At 45.3% G+C, this 21,617-nt stretch overlaps 1 protein-coding gene across 3 annotated transcripts; it reads left to right on the forward strand.

Moving 5' to 3' along the window:
- Window positions 1–1,672: 1,672 nt before the first annotated feature.
- On the forward strand, window positions 1,673–21,617 carry lancl1 (LanC antibiotic synthetase component C-like 1 (bacterial)). Of its 3 annotated transcripts, XM_056301235.1 has the most exons (10): window positions 1,673–1,705; window positions 2,025–2,183; window positions 2,273–2,390; window positions 7,193–7,403; window positions 11,402–11,546; window positions 12,783–12,929; window positions 14,133–14,318; window positions 15,867–16,043; window positions 19,511–19,583; window positions 20,779–21,617. In XM_056301235.1, exons 2-10 carry the CDS (start codon window positions 2,097–2,099, stop codon window positions 20,853–20,855), a joined length of 1,221 nt encoding a protein of 406 aa, XP_056157210.1. In that variant the 5' UTR covers window positions 1,673–1,705; window positions 2,025–2,096; the 3' UTR covers window positions 20,856–21,617. The 3 variants fall into 3 exon arrangements, 2 of the variants coding, with proteins under 2 accessions (XP_056157210.1, XP_056157211.1); XR_008812388.1 differs by lacking the exon at window positions 20,779–21,617 and having other exon boundaries at window positions 14,133–14,404; XM_056301236.1 differs by lacking the exons at window positions 19,511–19,583; window positions 20,779–21,617 and having other exon boundaries at window positions 14,133–14,408; window positions 15,867–16,001.

Below are 21,617 nucleotides of genomic sequence, written 5' to 3' on the forward strand. Positions count from 1 at the left end.
GTGCAACTGGACTTGGTATATATCTATATATATATGGTATATATTGGTATATATATATATTGGTATATATCTATATATACCTATACCAAGTCCAGTTGCACTTGATTCAACGCCTTTGGATAACCATGACCTGGATGAATGAGAACATTCACAGACAAGTCATTTATGGCTCTGCTGCAGGAATCCTGCAAAACTGCTTGGGAATGCCGGACGTGAATATGACTGGTTAAAATCACATCTGTGCGTGCTGAAGATCTAATGGCGTTGGTTCGATGTCGTTGTCATCCAGGTGCAGGGCCTGCAGCATGCACCCTGCATGTCTCGAAGAAGAGCTGTTCTTGTGTCTCATGTTTGACCAAATATCGATTTAAACCTCCAAATGTGCACTGCAGCAAATTGTCTGCCTCTTTTTGACGACGGTTTGCACTTTATTGCAGGCAAAAATAATTTAGATGAGTGAATAAATGAACGAGTGGTGATGATTTATTTCGAACATGTAAACAAGCAGGATATCACATACAGATAATCCATTGCCAATAATCTGAAGTGATCGACAAATCCACATATCAAACTCAGCGAACACAGCTCCATATACATCAGATTATTATTACATGTTGGAAAAGCAGTAGGAGGAAGTGTACACTTGTTTTTTTCCTAACCTTTCTCACCTACTCTTAAGTTAATTCAGCTACTATACATTACAAAAGGAAAAGAAAATATATTTAAATATGTTACAAAAAATATACGACAAACCCAGATATCCACTCGGTGTCATATAAAGGAAAATTAAAAAAGTAATTAGGAATGTTTGGAGATAAGTAAAACTTAGACAGTTAACACAACTCTTCATCGTCCCTGTATCTCTTGATTATCAGTCTTTTGTACTTATTGAACTGTGTAATGTTTGTACTTCGTTTGAGCTCCATGCTCACACTGTTCCACTGTTCCACCCCACAGGTTGAAATGCCCATGCTCTTCAAAGTTGTTCCAACACATCATTTCGCGAAGTTTAATTTCCCTCTCAAATTATATTCCCTGTCTCTATCTGAGGATAGTCATTGAACATTATTTGTGCTGTGTTAAATTCTACTAAATCCCTGAACTTCAAGGCATTTGCATTTAAAAATAGCTTGTTGGTGTGTCCATGATATCCTACATTATTAACTATCCTTGTGGCTCTTTTTTGTAGTGTACATAATGGCTGTAGGTTGGTGTTGTAGGCGTTACCCCATGCCTCTCCACACAGTACATCAGATGTGGTAAAATAAATGACCAATACAGTGTGCAGTGATTTATGATCCGGAAGATGTCTTGCTTTTCTCATGACTGCAATGCTCCTTGCCAGTTTTGCTCGCACGTGTTTTGTGAGGTTTCCAGCAGATTTTGTCGTCTAGCGTCACACCTAGAAATGCATTTCCATATATGAGAGGAAAACACCTGCTCCTGGAATAAGACACATCGAATCAAACTCGATATATAAGGCGTTTCGTACATTGCAATGCGGTGTGGTGCGCTTGGCGTGAAGTGACACTGCACAGATAGAAAGAGGGTCGATGAGAAGAGGAGGAAACCGACGGAGCCGATAAACTGCGCAACGAGTGAGAATGCCTCCGGACAGCGGGTGGCGGTAGTGAGCTGCTTTCGCCTTTTTCTGCAACACGACAGACGAAACGGCACGAGGAAGATTCAACAGCGACATAACTTGGTGAGACCTCCGTGTCGCACTTAACATTAAATGCATTTTAATCATGAACCGCCGGTAGAGAACACGGGACGGAACGGGCCGCCGTTAACGCTCCTTGCTCAGCATGTAACGCGCGTGTTTGCGGATGTAGCGAAGCTGGGCAGTCGCGGCAGGCTGCAGATATGCGCAGATTTCTGCGTGTTTACATACAACAGACCCACAAATCGATAACAGCCGCATGTAAAGTGTAAGAGATAAATGTAAACGCTCGCCCAATATTTTGGCTGATAGGCTTTAATTATTTTTTCCTTGCAATTCCGCCTGCGCATCACGTTGCCAGGTCTCTGTAGATTCATCTTGGTCCGGCCCAAATAGAGGAAACCACAGCAGGACCAGGTCCGCTCAGATTAAAATGGAGACGAGAGCTTTGAAGAACCCGTACCCGGACTATGATGGGAGCCCTGCGTGCACACTGGCACTGTTTGACTCTCAGGGCAAGGTACTGTATGAAAAGTGTGGGTGGGTGGGTGGAGGATATCATGTACATGCAGACTTCCTGTGAACGTACGGACCTGAATTTTCTTTCAGCTCACACCACAGTTTGCCCAGCGGTTGAGCAGTAAGATCACCGAGCTTTTAGCCATCATGGAGAATGGCCTCCGGTCTGCTGACCCGAGGGACTGCACCAGCTACACTGGCTGGACAGGTGAGGAGGTGGCTAAAGCACTGCCACCTTTCATTACAGTTTACATTTAACACTGCCTGCCCTAACAAAATTACATTTTGATCAAGAAAGACCTCTAACGGGCCCAGCTTGTGCCTTCGGGGACTGGTTTTGCTCCTAGGGTGTGTGTGCGGCTATTGCTCTGCAAGCTCCTGGCCCCCTGTAGCCGGCTCGGTGCTCCTCTAGGGTTGTGGCACTTTGGCCTCTGGCTGTTCTCTTGGTTGTGGGATGTCTGCATGACTGCAGGGCCCGTGGGTGGCTGCAGAGCCTGTTTGCAACTCAGAGGCAGTACAATAATTCACAGATCTGAGACACCAGAATTTATTGGGATTAATCCCATGCACCTACAGGCAGACATGTCACATATACATACACGCTGCTAGCATCTGCCTCACACACTCCCTGGAACACTCTGGATTACATCCTTCTTCCTAGTCCTTTCCCTCCTTTCTTTTGTTTTTTTCCTGTCTTCTTTTTTATTGCTATAGCTGCTATCCTAAACGGATGTCCAAAAGATTGATTTAATTGTGTTTTGTTGAACACGTTAGTGCCTGTTTCTATGCTTCTGTCTTATCAGACACATAATAATAATCATTACATTTATATAGTGCTTTTCTAGACACCTAGAGCGCTTCACATTGGAGGGAGTAACTCACTTCAACCACCACCAATGTGTAGCACCACCTGGGTGGTGCACGGCAGCCATTTTGCACCAGAACGCTCACCACACATCAGCTTGAGAGGAACGAATCGTTGAGCCAATTACATGGGGGGGTGATCAGGTGGCCAGAACCAGGTTGGGAATTTTGCCAAGATGCAGAGGGGAACCCCCTACTTTTTGTGATAAGTGCCATGGCATCTCCACAGTGAGTCAGACCCTCAGTCTAACGTCGCATCTGAAGGACGGCATCTCCTACAGCACAGTGTCCCCCCGTCACTGCACTGGGTTATGGGGATTTGACATTTGCTGTTTTATTAGGACCAGAGGGAAGACTGTCCCCTACTGGCCCACCAACACCATTTCCGGCAGCAACTCATTGATCCGGGAGGTCTCCCATCCAAGTACTAGCCAAGCCCACACCTGCTTAGCTTCTGTCATTTGACAGAGCCAGGGTACATATTGGTATGGGTGCTGTAAAAATTAGGTGTCATTTTTCACTTTGACATTTCTTAGTTTCACTTGTGATTGCCCCCCCTGTTGGAGAAAAAAATACATATATAGTAAAAAAAAGAAAGAAAAACAAAGACCTCTAAGCATTTTATTGTTTGCTGACAGCACTGGGCCTGTTGGTCTTACCTTGCGTTATCAAGTTGAAAGTTGAGTTTATTGACATCCAAGTAAGTTTGTACATTAGGAATTTATCTTTGTTGAATGTGCTGCCTAAAAATAAAGTCCATTCACACAACTTTTTAGAGCAGAAAAACAACAAAAAACATTTAACATTATTAATTGCCAGTGCATTCTTAGTGCCAGTCCCAAGCCTGGATAAATGAGGAGGGATGTGTCAGGAAGGGCATCTCGTATAAATAAGTGCCTACATGTCCAATATAACTAATTTCAAGAATAAGGGTGATGTGCAGAACTGTAGCAACTACAGAGGTATAAAGTTGATCAGCCACAGCATGAAGATATGGGAAAGAGTAATAGAAGCTAGGTTAAGAGGAGAGGTGATGATCAGCGAGCAGCAGTATGGTTTCATGCCATGAAAGAGCACCACAGATGTGATGTTTGCTTTGAGAATGTTGATTGAGAAGTATAGAGAAGGTCAGAAGGAGTTACATTGTGTCTTTGTAGATTTAGAGAAAGCATACGACAGGGTGCCGAGAGAGGAGGTGTGGTATTGTATGAGGAAGTCGGGAGTTGCAGAGAAGTATGTAGGAGTGGTGCAGGATATGTACAGTGCATCCAGAAAGTATTCACACCCCTTCACTTTCCCCACATTTTGTTATGTTACAGCCTTATTCCAAAATGGATTAAATCCCCTTTTTTCCCATCAATCTACATACAATATCCCATAATGACAAAGCAAAAAAGGTTTTGTATAAATTTTTGGAAATTTATTAAAAATAAAAAACGGAAATATTGCATGTACATACGTATTCACACCCTTTACTCAGTGCTTGGTTGAGGCACCCTTGGCAGTGATTACAGCTTCAAGTCTTCTTGGGTATGAAGCTACAAGCTTGGCACACCTATATTTGGGGTATTTCTCCCATTCTTCTCTGCAGATCCTCTCGAGCTCTGTAAGGTTAGATGAGGAGCGTCGCTGCACAGCTATTTTCAGGTATTTCCAGAGATGTTCAATGGAGTTCAAGTCTGGGCTCTGGCTGGGACCTCAAGGACATTCACAGACTTGTCCCGGAGCCACTCCTTCATTGTCTTGGCTGTGTGCTTAGGGTCGTTGTCGTGTTGAAAGGTAAACCTTCACCCCAGTCTGAGGTCCTGAGCGCTCTGGAGCAAGTTTTCATCAAGGATCTCTCTGTACTTTGCTCCATTCATCTTTCCCTCGATCCTGACTAGTCTCCCAGTTCCTGCCACTGAAAAACATCCCCACAGCATGATGCTGCCACCACCATGCTTCACTGCAGGGATGGTATTAGCAAGGTGATGAGAGGTGCCTGGTTTCCTCCAGACGTGACGTTTGGCATTCAGGCCAGAGTTCAATCTTGGTTTCATCAGACCAGAGAATCTTGTTTCTCATGGTCTGAGAGTCCTTTAGGTGCTTTCTGGCAAACTCCAAGCAGGCTGTCATGTGCCTTTTACTGAGCAGAGGCTTCTGTCTGGCCACTCTACCATAAAGGCCTGATTGGTGGAGTGCTGCAGAGATGGTTGTCCTTCTGGAAGGTTCTCCCATCTTCACAGAGGAACACTGGAGCTCTGTCAGAGTGACCATCGGGTTCTTGGTCACCTCCCTGACCAAGGCCCTTCTCCCCCGATTGTTCAGTTTGGCTGGGCGGCCAGCTCTAGGAAGAGTCCTGGTGGATCCAAACTTCTTCTATTTACGAATGATGGAGACCACTGTGCTCTTCGGGACCTTCAAAGCTGTAGAAATTTTTTTGTACCCTTCCCCAGATCTGTGCCTCGATACAATCCTGTCTCGGAGGTCCACAGACACTTCCTTTGACTTCATGGCTTGGTTTCTGCTCTGACATGCACTGTCAACAGTGGGACCTTATATAGACAGGTGTGTGCCTTTCCAAATCATGTCCAGTCAATTGAATTTACTACAGGTGGACTCCAATCAAGATTTGAAACATTTCAAGGATGATCGGTGGAAACAGGATGAACCTGAGCTCAATTTTGAGTGGCATAGCAAAGGGTGTGAATACTTATGTACATGCAATATTTCAGTTTTTTATTTTTAATAAATTTGCAAAAATTTCTACAAAACCTTTTTCACTTTGTCATTATGGGGTATTGTGTGTAGATTGATGATAAAAAAGGAATTTAATCCATTTTGGGATAAGGCTGTAACATAACAAAATGTGGGGAAAGTGAAGGGGTGTGAATACTTCCCGGATGCTCTGTATGAGGGAAGTGTGACAGTGGTGAGGTGTGCAGTAGGAGTGATGGATGGGTTCAAGTTGGAGGTGGGATTACATCAAGGATGGACTCTGAGCCTTTTCTTGTTTGCAATGGTGATGGACAGGTTGACGGATGAGATCAGGCAGGAGTCTCCATGGACGATGATGTTTGTGGATGACATTGAGATCTGTAGCGAGAGTTGGAAGCAGTTTGAGGAGAGCCTGGAGAGGTGGAGGTATGCACTGGAGAGAAGAGGAATGAACGTCAGTAGGAGCAAGATGGACTACATATGCATGAATGAGAGGGAGGACAGTGGAATGGTGAGGATGCAAGGAGTAGAGGTGAAGAAGGTGGATGAGTTTAAATACTTGGGGTCAACTGTTCAAGTTAATGGAGCGCAGAAGAGAGGTGAAGAAGAGAGTGCAGGCAGGGTGGAGTGGGTGGAGAAGAGTGTCAGGAGTGATTTGTGAAAGAAGGGTACCAGCCAGAGTTAAAGGGAAGGTTTACAAGATGGTAGTGAGACCAGCTATGTTATATGGTTTGGGGACGGTGGCACTGATGAAAAGACAGGAGGTGGAGCTGGAGGTGGCAGAGTTGAAGATAAGATTTTCATTGGGAGTGATGACGGAGAATAGGATTAGGAATGAGTATATTAGAGGAACCGCTCAGGTTGGATGGTTTGGAGACAAAGCAAGAGAGGCAAGATTGAGATGGTTTGGACATGTGTGGAGGAGAGATGCTGGGTATATTGGGAGAAGGATGCTGAATATGGAGCTGCCAGGGAAGAGGAAAAGAGGAGGTTTATGGATGTGGTGAAGGAGGACATGCAGGTGGCTGGTGTGACAGAGGAAGATGCAGAGGACAGGAAGAGATGGAAACAGATGATCCGCTGTGACTCCTAACGGGAGCAGCCGAAAGAGAGAGAAGACGATGTCTAATATACCTAAGATTTCATAAGTATTTAAACATCAAGCTTGTAACTAAGAAAAGAATGGGGCTGAAAAAAATGTTGTTTCACTATACACATGTACAGTAGTCATATTTGTAAATAAAGATTAAAAGCTGTATATATCTGGTGAAATTACCCAATTCTCTGTATTCTTTAATATCACAAAAAACCCATAAATATTGTAATTTTGAATTTTTTTCCCAGTGTCATTTGGGGTTAGTAGATAATGATGCAGCTATCTCATATCAGTGGTTCTCTGTTGTGTGTCTGTATTTATTGTGTGTTGTGTGTGTGTGTGTTCCTCTGCAGGCATCGCTCTGCTCTACCTTCACCTCCACAGCGTGTTCGGGGAGCCGTCCTTCCTCCTGAAGGCTCACGACTATGTAAGCCGAAGTCTGAGGTGTCTGACCCGTCGCCATGACGTCACCTTCCTGTGTGGGGATGCAGGGCCGCTGGCGGTGGCTGTAGTGGTCCACCACCGCCTGCAGAGGGTGCAGGAGGCCGACGAGTACCTGAACAGGTCAGTCTTGACTGGAGACTGATGATGTTTTTGGTCAGAAATAAGTCCACATTTAAAGGACCGTGCTATTGTTTTTGCATGTTTTATCCTATTTACTACAAAGTTCATCTTATTATGTTACTCCTGTCCATTTTCCAAAGTGTGCCATAGGGTTTTGAATGTTTTCCTTCCTTCCTAGCAGCCATTGGTTTCCATTAATTTCAGTACACTATGAAAAGCAACTTGCAGAGGCTTGTAACTTAATTAGTTGAGATAAATAGTCTACCACAGTTAATATTTAGTCAAGTTTTGTCAAACTTACATTATCTTAGCAGGATAATGCTGTTGAAAAGCCCAGGAAAACTTCTTAAATCAATCCATACTTGTAACTGTAATGGTCTGGAGTTCTGTTACATTACATTACAGTCATTTAGCCGACGCTTTTATCCAAAGCGACTTACAATAAGTGCATTTAACGTAGGAAATCAGGAGAACTACTAGTCATCAGAGGTCATAAGTGCATCGAAACAAGCATCTAAGAGCAAAACCAGTGCTAAAGTAAAAGCGCAAGAAAGAGATTTTTTTTTGTTTTTTAAATGAGTGAATACAATAAGTGCTAAGAACAAGTAACAGGGTAGTAGTTCTTGAAGAGGTGAGTTTTCAACCTGCGCCTAAAGATGGGCAGCGGCTCCGCTATCCTGCCATCAGTGGAGAGTTCATTCCACCACCGTGGGGCCAGGACAGAAAAGAGCCGCGACCGGGTCGATCGGCAGCAGGGGCCTCTGAGCGACGGGGCAACTAGGCGTGCCGAGGCAGCAGAGCGAAGTGGTCGGGCAGGGGTGTAGGGCTTGACCATGGCCTGGGGATAGGAAGGAGCTGTTCCTTTCACTGCCCTATAGGCTAGCACCAGAGTCTTAAACTGGATGCAAGCAGCTAATGGGAGCCAGTGTAGGGACATGAGAAGGGGAGTCGTGTGGAAGAACTTGGGGCGGTTGAACACCAGATGAGCTGCAGCTTTCTGAACAAGCTCCAGAGGTCTTGATGGCCGACGCCGGGGCACCATCAAGGAAGGAGTTAGCGTAGTCCAGCTGGGAGATGACCAGAGCCTGGATGAGCACCTGTGCCGTCTCATCGGTGAGGAATGGGCAAATCCTCCTGGTGTTATAGAGGCGAAATCTGCAGGAGCAAGCAACCAATGCAACGTTTGCAGAAAACGACAGGTGGTCGTCCAGGTACACACCCAGATTCCTCGCAGTCCGAGTCGGCATCACCACGGTGTTGTCAATGGTGATGGCCAGGTCTCGGTGCAGGCAACCTTTCACCCGAAGGAACATCAGCCCTGTCTTGTCCAGGTTGAGCTTCAGGTGATGTGTCGCCATCCACTCCGAGATGTCAGTCAAGCACGCAGCAATGCGTGTCTCTACTTCTGTGTCAGAGGGAGGAAAGGACAAGATCAGCTGGGTGTCATCGGCATAACAATGGTAAGAGGGGTCCGCGGTGGTGTAGCGGTCTAAGCATCGGTTTTGTGTCTGTGCAGTTGCCCACTGGGGACCGGGGTTCGCGCCCCGGTCTTGTCAGATCCGACTATGGCCGGATCTGAAGCAGCAATAATTGGCAATGCTGTCTTCGGGGGTGGGGGGGCAGAGTCGGCTTGTGTTCGTCAAATGAATGCGTCCCTGTGTGTGTCGGAAAAAGCAGTGGTTCGGCCTGGATTCTGCCGGCCGGAGAGATGCAGTTGGCGAACGTATGCAGTACAAGGGTGGGTGTTTGAACTAAAATAGGGATCGATTGGCCACTAAATTGGGAGAAATCAGAAATTTAGAGAAACAATGGTAAGAGAAGTCATGCGAGCGAATAACAGAACCCAGGGATGTCGTGTACAGGGAGAAAAGGAGAGGACCCAGAACCGAACCTTGTGGAACGCCTGTAGTCAGTCTGCGAGGCTCCGACACAGATCCCCTCCATGTCACCTGGTAGGAGCGACCTGTCAGGTAGGATGCAAACATTGAGAGTGCAGAGCCTGTGACACCCAGCCCCTCGACGGTAGAGAGGAGGATCTGGTGGTTCACTGTGTTGAACGCAGCTGACAGGTCCAGGAATATCAGGACAGAGGAGAGACAGTTTGCTCTCGCAGAGTGCAGCGATTCTGTCACTGCAAGGAGGGCCATCTCTGTCGAGTGACCCACCTTGAACCCAGACTGTTTGGGGTCCAGGAGGTTGTTCTGTTGGAGGTACAAAGAAAGTTAGTTAAAGACAGCACGTTCGAAAGTTTTGGATAGAAAGGGTAGAAGGGAAACCGGTCTGTAGTTTTTGATGTCAGAGAGGTTAAGGGATGGTTTCTTGAGAAGAGGGTTGACTCTAGCAGTCTTGAAGGCAGATGGAAAGCATCCTGCCTGGAGGGAGGTGTTGATGAGGTGGGTTAGAAAGGGAAGGAGTTCAAGTGCTATAGACTGAAGAAGAGGGGAGGGGACCGGAGCAAGTGGTGGGGCGACTGGATGTGATGAGGTTGAGGACCTCGTCAGGGGAGAGAGGAGCAAGGTGGGATAGGGTGGGACGTCGAGAGGTAAGGGAGGGTGCAGAGGGTGGGATAGTGCAAACAGAACTAACCAGGTGGTGAGAAAAGGAGGATCTGATGTCGTTTACCTTCTTGTCAAAGAAGTTAGCGAAGTCATCAGGGAGAAAGGAGGAAGTAGGAGGAGGAGGTGGGGGTTGAAGAAGTGTAGAGAAGGTTTCAACGAGTTTCTTAGGATTAGAGGCAGAGGATGGGATTTTAGGCGATAAAAGGCAGCCTTAACAGCAAAAAGGGAGGAGGAGAAAGTGGGAAGACGAGATTGGAAGTTGAGAAGGTCCTCTGGGAGTTTGCCTTTTCTCCATTTGCACTCTGCCACTCTCAGGCTCCGTCTGTCAGTACGTACTGAGTCGGACAGCCAAGGGGCAGGTGGAGTTGGGCGTGCAGGCCTGGAGGTGAGGGGACAGAGATTGTCCAGAGAAGAGGAGAGGGTAGAGAGAAGAAGATCAGTAGCAGTGTCAGGGGGTAGGAGAGAGAAAGATTCAGGTGTAAGGAGGATAGAGGTAACAGAGGAAGAAAGATCAGTGGCGGAGAGACAGCGGAGGTGTCTACGGATGGAAACCATGTGGGTAGGGGGAGGGGCTGAGGGGGGTGAAGAGAGGGAGAGAGAGTAGGACATGAGAGCTGGAGGGGAGTAACAGAGAGATTGGAAATAGGACAGTGTCTAGTAAAGATAAGGTCCAGCTGGTTGCCGGCCTTGTGGGTAGGAGGAGAGGGTGAGAGGTGAAGGTCAAAGGAGGAGAGGAAAGAGAGAAGAGGATCTAGCTTGTCAGTGTGGATGTTGAAGTCACCAAGAAGGATAAGTGCAGAGTCATCAACAGGGAAGTGTCAAGCTCCTCCAGAAACTCACCAAGGGGGCCTGGTGGGCAGTACCCAACCACAATGGTGAGTTTGACTGGATAAGAGACAATAACAGCATCAAATTCAAAAGAGGGCGAAGGAAATTAAGTATATGTTAAGTATATGCGATTATCAAAATGGGCTAAAATATGCAAAAATATCAGTTTTGTCCATTATGTGCATAAACAACCGAGAAAATAACTTCATATCTGAATGATAGCAAAAATATTGTTTCACAAATGGACTCAAAGACAATGCAGAGACAACAGATGCTGCCGTTCGCTACACAACAGATGCTGCCATTCGCTACAAGATCAGTGTCCCACAGTGGTTTATGAGTGCTTGTTTTTTCTTTTTAATTGTTTTGCAGTCAATCGCTTTATACTGTAGACCTGCATTCTCCATGGAAACTATCATGAAAACTGTTCTCCATGGAAACTATCAAATCCGCTGTGGCAACCCCTGGGAAACAGGGAACAAGCTGAAAAAGAAGACCTGCATTCTCCAGTTCAATTACACAATGTTTTTGAGAGCCTTTGACAGTGAGGTGACTGTCTCTGTCTCTCTCTCGTCTCTGTCTGTCTGTCTGTCTCTCTCTCTCTCTCTCCAGACTGCTGCAGTTCCACCTGATGGTGGTGAAGGGATCTGGAGGACTGCCTGATGAACTGTTGTATGGGCGGATGGGCTATCTCTACTCACTGGTCTTTATCAACCAGCAGCTCGGTGAGCGGATCCCCCTGCAGTATATACAGCAGGTGGGTTTCCTCACCTCTCTCTATGTTGGGCCTGAAGACGTTATCGGTGGTTCAATCACATTGGCAAATTTGATGATACTCTACTGATAAGCTTTCCCTAGTTTAACCTGCACGACGTTATGAATGTTCTCAATTTGAGTTAGCCGAAGAAGGCGTGAATAAAAACATGTGATTCCAAATAAAACGGCGCCCCGGTCATAAAGTTATTTGGTTAGCATCCTGCACAGTACCACCAAAGAAGAAGGCTGCTGGACAGTTTCTACCTGCAACACACTCACACACACACACACAGTTCTGCTGATGGCATCTGACATTGCTATCATCTGCTATTGCAAAGTGCTTATACGTATGTGTTCATCCATCCATTATCCAAGCTGCTTATCCCAATCGGGGTTGCAGGATGCTGGAGTCTATCCCAGCAGTCATTGGGCGGCAGGCGGGGAGACACCCTGGACAGGCCGCCAGGCCATCACAGGGTGTGTGTGTGTATATATATCCATCCATTATCCAAGCCGCTCATCCTGCTCTCAGGGTCGCGGGGATGCAGGAGCCTAACCCAGCAGTCATTGGGCGGCAGGCGGGGAGACAGCCTGGACAGGCCGCCAGGCCATATATATATATATCTGTATCCAGTCCTTGTATAACCAAAGTGAGAGTTGTGTCTGTATTCTTGGCACAAAGTCAAATACATTTTCGGTGGGTGTCGGACTCCGCCAAGGTTCTCCCTTGTCTCGGATTCTTTTTGTGATAGTCATGGACAGGATCTCCAGGCACAGCCAAGGTGAGGAGTGTGTCAGTTTTGGGAACCTCAGAATTGCATCTCTGCTCTTGGCAGATGATGTGATTTTGTTCATATTTGTTCATTTGGACTCATAATTTATACCCTGCTCCTATTAATAAATGTTCTCTTATTATGTATTGTTTGTATAGTTTTACAATTCTTCTTAATCATTAATTTTCCTTCTCTTCATTTTATTTTACTTTTCTTGTTTTTCGTCCTCCTCCTCTTCTAGGATATTTATTTAATATTCTTTCTGTTGTGTTTCACCTTGTATATGTTACTACCCTTCTATTGTGTTTGACGTTGCTGTGTTTTGTTTTATTTTATTGAGTGTGTAGAGAATTTCATTGGCAGTAACTGATGTTACTGTGCTGTGTGTTTATACTGTTACTGTGTATTTGATAAGTAAGCTTTGGTTTGATTGTTGATCTGATTTGTGTGTTTTCGGGCTTCAGATCTGCGAGGCTGTTCTTGGGTCCGGGGAGAACCTGTCTAAGAGGTTTGGGGTCCGAGACCAAAGCCCACTGATGTATGAGTGGCATCAGGAACAGTATGTAGGCGCTGCGCATGGCCTCTCCGGTATCTACTACTATCTCATGCAGGTAAACCCAACCTGACCCCCTCCCAGCAGCTCTGGAGGAGCCCAGGCTAGCTCTGTCGCCCCCCCCCCCCCAGAAGAAAATCATAATTTGATCCTTTATTCAAACTCCTTTGTAAAAATGCTGATGGAAATGTATTTTACCAAAAATTTGGCATTTATGCATCTGAAGTATTCATGTTGCTGCTTAACGCAGGGCTTTATGAAGTCCAATTTATTCTTTCTCAGTTTGCTTTTTATTTTTTCTCGTTTCTTTTTTCCTGATGTTTTTCATTTTACTCACTGCTACGAAGTGCACGCTCAGGTGCACAAAGTGCAACAGGGCTTCTGTGAGGGAGATACAGCGATGGTCTAAGGACAAATGACTTAAAATTGCTAAAATGTACACAAATTTTTGTGGCATCCGGGTAGCATAGCGGTCTATTCCATTGCCTACCAACATGGAGATCACCAGTTTGAATCCCCGTGTTTCCTCCAGCTTGGTTGGGCGTCCCTAAAGACACAATTGGCCGTGTCTGCGGGTGGGAAGCCGGATGTGGGTATGTGTCCTGGTCGCTGCACTAGCGCCTCCTCTTGTTGGTCGGGATGGCTGTTCAGGGGGGAGTGGGAACTGGGGGGAATGGCGTGATCCTCCCAGTGGTACGTCCCCCTGGTGAAACTCCTCGCTGTCAGGCGAAAAGAAGCAGCTGGCGACTCCACATTTATCAGAGGGGGCATGTGGTAGTCTGCAGCCCTCAGCAGAGGGGGTGGAGCAGTGACTGGGACGGCTCAGAAGAGTGGGGTAATTGGCCAGATACAATTGGGGAGAAAAAGGGAGGAACCCCCCCCCCCCCAAAAAAAAAGGTACACAAATTTAGTAATAATTTCCCCCAAACCCAAGATCTCAGTCCATATGTGACCAGCTCAGTAAAATTGAAAAAGGCCAAAAGTTGTTCAGATTCACTTCTGGTTGTTTTGTTTTTGTTTTAGATTTTTTTTGTTTCTTACCCATGTTCATTTGAACCTCTTTAAGAGCAGTTTGATATGGTTCAACATGAACATGAAAGATGTGACAAAATGTTAAAAATTCAGAAAAAGCTACAACTACCCAACAATGTCTACAAGAAAGTATCTACAGATCCCAGAATATCTGAGTCCAGCATCGATGTAGGTGAAGGAGTTGAGGAATCGGGCTTCTTTTCTTATAACTTTGTCCAACGATCCACAGCCTGGTTTTCTGGCTGCCGGTGCAGAGCGGGTCCCCAGCCTGGTGAAGCCCAGTGTGGACTACGTCTGCCGCCTCCGGTTACACTCCGGTAACTACCCTCCATGCATCGGTGACGACCGCGACCTGCTGGTGCACTGGTGCCACGGCGCTCCGGGGGTCATCTACATGCTGCTGCAGGCCTACAAGGTTAACATGGAGCCCAAAACACCAACCAGGGAGCTCTTTTACAAAGCCTTGGATGTGCTTTTATGGATGGATGGATGGAAAGATGGGTAGGTAGGTGGATGGATAGATGGATTGACAGGTGTATAGAAGGTTAGATAGATAGATGGATGGATAGACAGATGGACTGACAGGTAGGTAAGTAGGTAGGTAGGTATAAAGATGGATTACAGGTGGATATATTGATGGATGGATATACAGGTGGATAGATGGATGGATGTACAGATGGGTGGACAGACAAGTTGGTAGATTGATGGATGCACAAGTAGAAAGATGGATGAATGGACTGACCGATGGGTGGATGGATGGATGGATGATGGATGGATGGGTGGATGGATAGAAAGATGGGTAATGTGCTGGAGTCAGTCTGCTGTGTGTATGAGAGCTCTTTTTTGTTTCCAACATTCAGATGATGCTGGATGGGATGGTATATCATCTCTTGTTTCTCACTGTGTGAATGAAAACCCTCTGAGACTGAAACTCTTAATTAAGAACATACTAATAAACTTGACAGGTAGATAGATGGATAGTTGGATGGACAGCGATAGGAAGATAGATGAACAATGAACAGATTGAATGATTAACATAATGTTTGAAAGATGGAACGATAGATAGATTAATCGACTCATTTGATCCATTATTGAAGATTTTGAAAACCTTTCATTATTTGGTTGTAGAATTGTTTTCATTTATTCAACCAACAATTTAGGTTAACTTATTATTCTGTCAATTATAATCAAGTGAGGGCAGCATGGTGGGGCAGTGGTTAGCACGGTCGCCTCACAGCAAGAAAGTCCTGGGTTTGAGCCCCGGGGTAGTCCAACCTTGGGGGTCGTCCCGGGTCATCCTCTGTGTGGAGTTTGCACGTTCTCCCCGTGTCTGCGTGGGTTTCCTCCGGGTGCTCCGGTTTCCTCCCACAGTCCAAAGACTTGTAGGTCAGGTGAATTGGCCGCACTAAATTGCCCCTAGGTGTGTGTGTGTGTGTGTGTGTGCGTGTGTGCGTGTGCTGATGCAGACACACTTTCTCCAGTATCCACGCCTTAGTTCAAATACTGTTTATGTGCTGCACATTTATTTAAAGGGCACTTGATGTTGTGTTTATATTTCATCTGGACAGTCTTGTCATCTTTTTAATGGAGTGTGTTGTGTAAATTGAATCACAAAGCTTTTTGATAAATGCTTCCAAGGCACTGTTGGTTTTGGGTGTTCAGCCTTTTTGGCTTACCACCAACTGCATGAGAGTGAACTTTGACCCCAAAGATTTCCATTTTGCTTTCTCACTAATGGATTGTGTTTGTGTGTGGTAGCTTTGAGGCTTTCAAAAGAACAAGACATTCATCACAAAGATTACACATATATTCATAAACAGTATTAGAAACGAACGTGTGTTTTTACCAGATCATATAAATTGCCTGAGGACTCACTTCTAGAATCACCTTCATCAAGTTTTAATGTCACAGCTGACAGCCTTTGCAAACATCCATCTTCCTGTTCCTCATCCTTGGTTTACAGACGTTCGGCGTGCCGCAGTACATGGAGGAAGCCCTGTGGTGCGGGGAGCTGGTTTGGCGTTTCGGCCTCCTGAAGAAAGGTTACGGTTTGTGTCACGGTGCCGCTGGGAACGCCTACACCTTCCTGGCTCTCTACCGACAAACCCACGACCTCAAACACCTGTACCGAGCCTGCATGGTCAGTAAACACGACACAGACACAACTACTGACATTGCCGAGCCATCTTATCCTTCACTCACATCCATTGGCACAGCTGTTCAGCAGTATAATACATAGTAATGTAGATATTACTAACTCCAACCACAAAGACCTGTTGGTTGAGCTCAGAGGCAATTCATGTTGACCCCATGTCAAGTTATAAACTCCCGCTAAAAGAAAATGGAAAAAAATATTTTTTAGTTGCTCATAGCCTAAACTGATGGGTGATAGTACGAAACTCCACTGTTTTTCAGCTTCATCTCCATTTATTGCTCCATTGTAATGCTCACTTTAGGACGGCAGCACTTTTTGTCTTGTCAGTCTTTGTGGTTGAGGAAGGCTGTGGATAGGTTGAAAATTAACCCACTGAAGTTGGGAAATGCTGATCTGTTTATCCATCTATCTAGCTATCTAGCTATCCGTCTAGTTACCTAGCTATCCATCTAGTTATCTAGCTATCTATCTAGTTTAGCTATCAGTCTAGTTACCTAGCTATCTGTCTGGTTATCTAGTGTAAACTACTAATAAGACACATTAGCCCCTAGCTAACGGGTCTGACCCTTTAGTCGAGCGGTTAGTGATGTCACCTTGTGGTGCAGTACACCCCGTATCGAATCCCGCACCGGGCAAGAAAATAACCAGTTACACTAGCTATCTGTCTGGTTATCTAGCTATCTATCTAGTTATCTAGCTATCTGTCTGGTTATCTAGCTATCTGTCTGGTTATCTAGCTATCTGTCTAGTTATCTAGCTATCCGTCTAGTTATCTAGCTATCTGTTTTGTTATCTAGCGATCTATCTAGTCTCGCTAGCCGTCTAGTTATCTAGCTATCTATCTAGTCTAGCTATCCGTCTGGTTATCTAGCCGTCTAGTTATCTAGCTATCTATCTAGTCTCGCTAGCCGTCTAGTTATCTAGCCGTCTAGTTATCTAGCTATCTATCTTGTCTCGCTAGCCGTCTACTTATCTAGCTATCTATCTAGTCTAGCTATCCGTCTGGTTATCTAGCTATCTGTCTAGTTATCTAGCTATCTGTCTAGTTATCTAGCTATCTGTCTTGTTATCTAGCGATCTATCTAGTCTAGCTATCCGTCTGGTTATCTAGCTGTCTGTCTAGTCTAGCTATCCATCAGGGCTGTATTGGCAAGAACTTAACGATATAATACACATCATGATACATGGGTCACGATACATTGCAATAGGATACATAATTTGCTGAAAATTAAAAAGAAATAGCTGAAAATACAACTTGCTGTGTACCACCTGGGTAGTCTAATATTTACATGACATTATATTTTGATAACTCAGCGAACAAATTGAGTCAAAACTATTTAATTCAGAATTTCCATACCAGTTTATCAGAACGGTGTTTGCACAGTGCACACGGTGTCACTAAACACACAACTGACCTGTAGACGTCGTCACATCATATGAAAATAAAGTATTCTTATTATGTCACCAAACACACTGAACTCAAATGTAGATGCCATGTCCTGTGAAAATAGTGTAGATATTAAGTCTTTCTGTGTCACAGAACACACTGCACTCTACTGCTGTGTATCTGCAACAGCATCATAAAATAAAGTGCATATTACGTTTTTTTTTGGGGGGGGGGGTTGTGATTTTTTTCCCCACATTTTCTTGCCAATTGTACTCTGCCAATTACCCCACTCTTCCGACCCGTCCCGGTCGCTGCTCCACCCCCTCTGCTGATCCGGGGAGGGCTGCAGACTACCACATGCCTCCTCCCATACATTTGGAGTCACCAGCCGCTTCTTTTCACCTGACAGTGACGAGTTTCACCAGGGGGACGTAGCGCGTGGGAGGATCACGCTATTCCCCCCAGTCCCCCCTGAACAGGCGCCCTGACTGTGCCCCGACATACCCACATCCGGCTTCCCACCCGCAGACACGGCCAATTGTGTCTGTGCGACACCCAACTATTCTGTTGATAGGCAACAGAATAGACCGCCACGCTACCCAGATGCCCACATATTAACTGAAATCCCTTTAAAACATGGATAATTTTTTTTATGTATCGATGTGAGGGGCTGGAACATCGATAAAGTATCGTGAAAAAAGTTATTGCAATACTGAGCTGTATCAATTTTTTTGCACAACCCTACTATCTGTCTGTCTATCTATGTCTGTCTGTCTGTCTGTCTATCTATCTAGCTGTCTGTCTGTCTATCTATCTATCTAGCTGTCTGTCTTGTCTGTCTATCTATCTAGCTGTCAGTCCATCTGTCTATCTATCTAGCTGTCAGTCCATCTGTCTATCTATCTAGCTGTCTGTCTTGTCTGTCTATCTATCTATCTATCTAGCTGTCTGTCTGTCTGGCTGTATCTGTCTATTTGTCTATCTGTGTCTGTCTGTATCTATCTATCTATATATCTATATATCTATCTATCTATCTCTCTGTCTGTCTGTGTCTGTATATCTGTCTGGCTAGGCTGAACAATATAGAAAAACAATATCTGCATATTGTTTGTTGCGATACGTGTTGCATCATTAAAGAATAAAAGAGTTGAATAATTTCACCAGATATCTTCAGCTTTTAACTTTAAAAATTCAATTTGCAAAGAATTGTTCACTTTCAAAGATGGGGGGCACTTTAAAGGTGGAAACAGGACCCATGTGCAAGAAGTCATTAAATCAGATCAAGTAACATTATTTTGCAAGAGGAGTAAAAAAAAACGGTTTTGCTACATGACTCATGGTCCAGTTGTTTGTGTGTGTACTGTATCTGTCATCCATCTGAGTATTCGTCTGTCTGTCCATCCATCCAGGATCTGTCCATCTGTATTTCTGTCACTCACCCGTCAACATCAACACATCTCTTGGTCTCTCTCTCCCTCTTCACAAGTGAAGGACCTCATTTGCTTTCTGTGGCCGTATGTTGTCCTTCCTCCACTTCCGTGACTTTGATATAAGATGTGAAAGTTAGATTAAACTTGTTTTGAACTCTGGCCTATCGTACCATCCTTGGCGGGTCTCCAGCCTCCAAATCCAGAATTATTCAAGGACTGGTGGGCGTCCGAGACAGGCGGCATTTTTATCTTCACTGACAAACACATCAGTAGCTGCCAGATTAAGTATTCATCTACACCGGTGGACTGGATCGGTACCGCCAACTCTTTGGATGCCCTCCAGGTGGTGTGAGTCCCACGTGGGCGTTCATTAAATATGGATCTGTTCATAGAGGATGGAAATAGACTTGTCAGATGTCGGGCTGGCGCTGTGCGATGAGCTCCCAGCAACACAGGATGACACTGCGGTCAGGATCCGATATGTCGGCTGATTTTTGGGTTTCAGTTGCCGATATTGCTGACGCTCTTATTGATTAGAACTGCTGCCCCCTGCTGGTTCTTCTGTTCTAACACAGTTTCTCTTTCTTTTGCTTCTTCATTTCTCTCCCCTTCTCTCGCCCCCTCCCTCCCTGCAGTTTGCTGACTGGTGTATGAACTATGGTGCACACGGCTGCCGGACACCAGACACGCCATTCTCACTTTTTGAAGGTGAACATAATCATCATTACATGTCCTACCGGTGAATGTGTGAGTCGTTATACTCAGCAGTGCCCATTAGCTGTCTGCATGCATCGGTGTTGTGCTGAAATCTAAATCCCTGTCAGGGTTTCACTCAGAAGAGTCTCTGCTGCTGCGTTGGCTGCAGTAGGTGGAGGGAAAAGCTTTTTTTTATGACACTGAAATAATAGCCCCACTCCTCATGTTGCCCCTGTTGCCATCAGAGTACTTTGAGAGGTGTACAGTAATGATCAAGATATGTCACCAGATCAGAATTTCAGATGGATAAATGTTAAAATGCCCCAAAATACCCTATATATCATTAAATCGTCATGCTAGTGAGCCTGTTAGACACGACACCTAAATGAGCGGAGTCACTCTGAAAACAAGTTTTATTTCAGGTCAAGTCAGTTTTATTTGTATGGCCCAGAGAGAAAGAGAACAGCGACATAAATGAAGAATTTCTTCTTTGTTTTTTTTATTTTTATTTTTTTTCTCCCCAATCGTACTTGGCCAATTACCCCACTCTTCCGAGCCGTCCCGGTCGCCGCTCCACCCCCTCTGCCGATCCGGGGAGGGCTGCAGACTACCACATGCCTCCTCCCATACATGTGGGGTCACCAGCCGCTTCTTTTCCCCTGACAGTGAGGCATTTCACCAGGGCGACATAGCGCATGGGAGGATCACGCTATTCCCCCCAGTTCCCCCTCCCCCCCGAATAGGCGCCCCGACCAACCAGAGGAGGCGCTAGTGTAGCAACTAGGACACATACCCACATCCGGCTTCCCACCCGCAGACATATCCAGTTGTGTCTATAGGGACGCCCGGCCAAGCCGGAGGTAACACGGGGATTCGAAGTGCCGATCCCCGTATTGGTAGGCAGCGGAATAGACCGCTATGCCACCCAGACACCCAGTGAAGAAGTTCTTAATGCTTGTACAAGGAAAGGGGAGTGGCATCATGGAATAGACAGTCGAATCATGGCAGGGAGGGACATTTCAGCACAACACTGGTGCATGTGTATAGAATAGGTGTACCGCTACTGTGTACCCGTGGTTGTAAAGGTTGTTTGTGTGAATTATTAAAAACATCAGTGGCATCTGTTCATCTGGTTTGAAGTTGTTTATTTCTCTCTCTCAGTAGAAATGCTGGCTTTTTGTGTAACCAAACTGCTTCCTTTTTGTAGGTATGGCAGGCACCATCTATTTCCTGACGGACCTTCTGCAGCCAATGAAATCAAAGTTCCCAGCATTTGAGGTGTAAAGGTATCACCACGCCCCCCACCCCGCTCAGCCACATGTTGAAACTCGGTGTAACGCCATAATCTGCTCTAATGCTTGCACAACACTCTCACACACTGCATCAATGTGTATATACTTTCTTGGATGAGCGATTTTCTTGGGGGTGCAGTATCTCGCTGTTCCCCCGGCGTCTCGTCTCATTGACTTGATGGCATGCGCGCCAAAATGATTGACTCTGGATATGGATTTGGATGTGTATCAGCCACTCAGTTCCACTGAGACTCTGACATCTTATTAAAATGAGAAATGTGAATCGCTGCTCTATTTTACCCGATCATCATCTCTGATGTTTCACATTTCAGAGATGATGATGGCGTAAAACAGATTTCTGTCCCTTTTTTTTGGTCCATTTTATGTAAATAGGTTGTTAGAAGTCATTGCTCGGTTTGTAAACGCAAAAGAAAATGTTCAGCTGTTTCTGGAATGAATATAATAACTATGTTGAACTTCGGTGGTGTCGTTAACAAAAACTTTTTGCAGTTAAATCTGTTGTTCTGTCATGGGTGTTTAAGAAAATAACTTTATTTTGCTTTATTTTCCACTTCAAGGAATGTTCTTTATGGATTACAAGCATCAGTGGCTGAGCTCGGTCAGTCGTGCTGTCCAGTGTAAAATACTGCAGAAGCTGTGTTGCTAAAATATGCACCAGGGTTGTGTTTTCAGTGTTAAATACCTTGACAGTTGATGTTCTGAAATTATCTGAACAATAAACGTGTACTAAAAT

Source organism: Lampris incognitus, chromosome 21, assembly GCF_029633865.1.
Source record: "Lampris incognitus isolate fLamInc1 chromosome 21, fLamInc1.hap2, whole genome shotgun sequence".
In the NCBI taxonomy this organism is placed as follows: Eukaryota; Metazoa; Chordata; class Actinopteri; order Lampriformes; family Lampridae; genus Lampris; species Lampris incognitus.

Bases quoted from the DNA above. Each gene is read 5' to 3' on its own strand.
- lancl1 (XM_056301235.1), top strand. From the start codon at position 2,097: ATGGAGACGAGAGCTTTGAAGAACCCGTACCCGGACTATGATGGGAGC. The intron at 2,391-7,192 runs GTGAGGAGGTGG...GTTCCTCTGCAG, and splicing joins CAGCTACACTGGCTGGACAG to GCATCGCTCTGCTCTACCTT. The intron at 16,044-19,510 runs GTCAGTAAACAC...CCCTCCCTGCAG, and splicing joins ACCTGTACCGAGCCTGCATG to TTTGCTGACTGGTGTATGAA.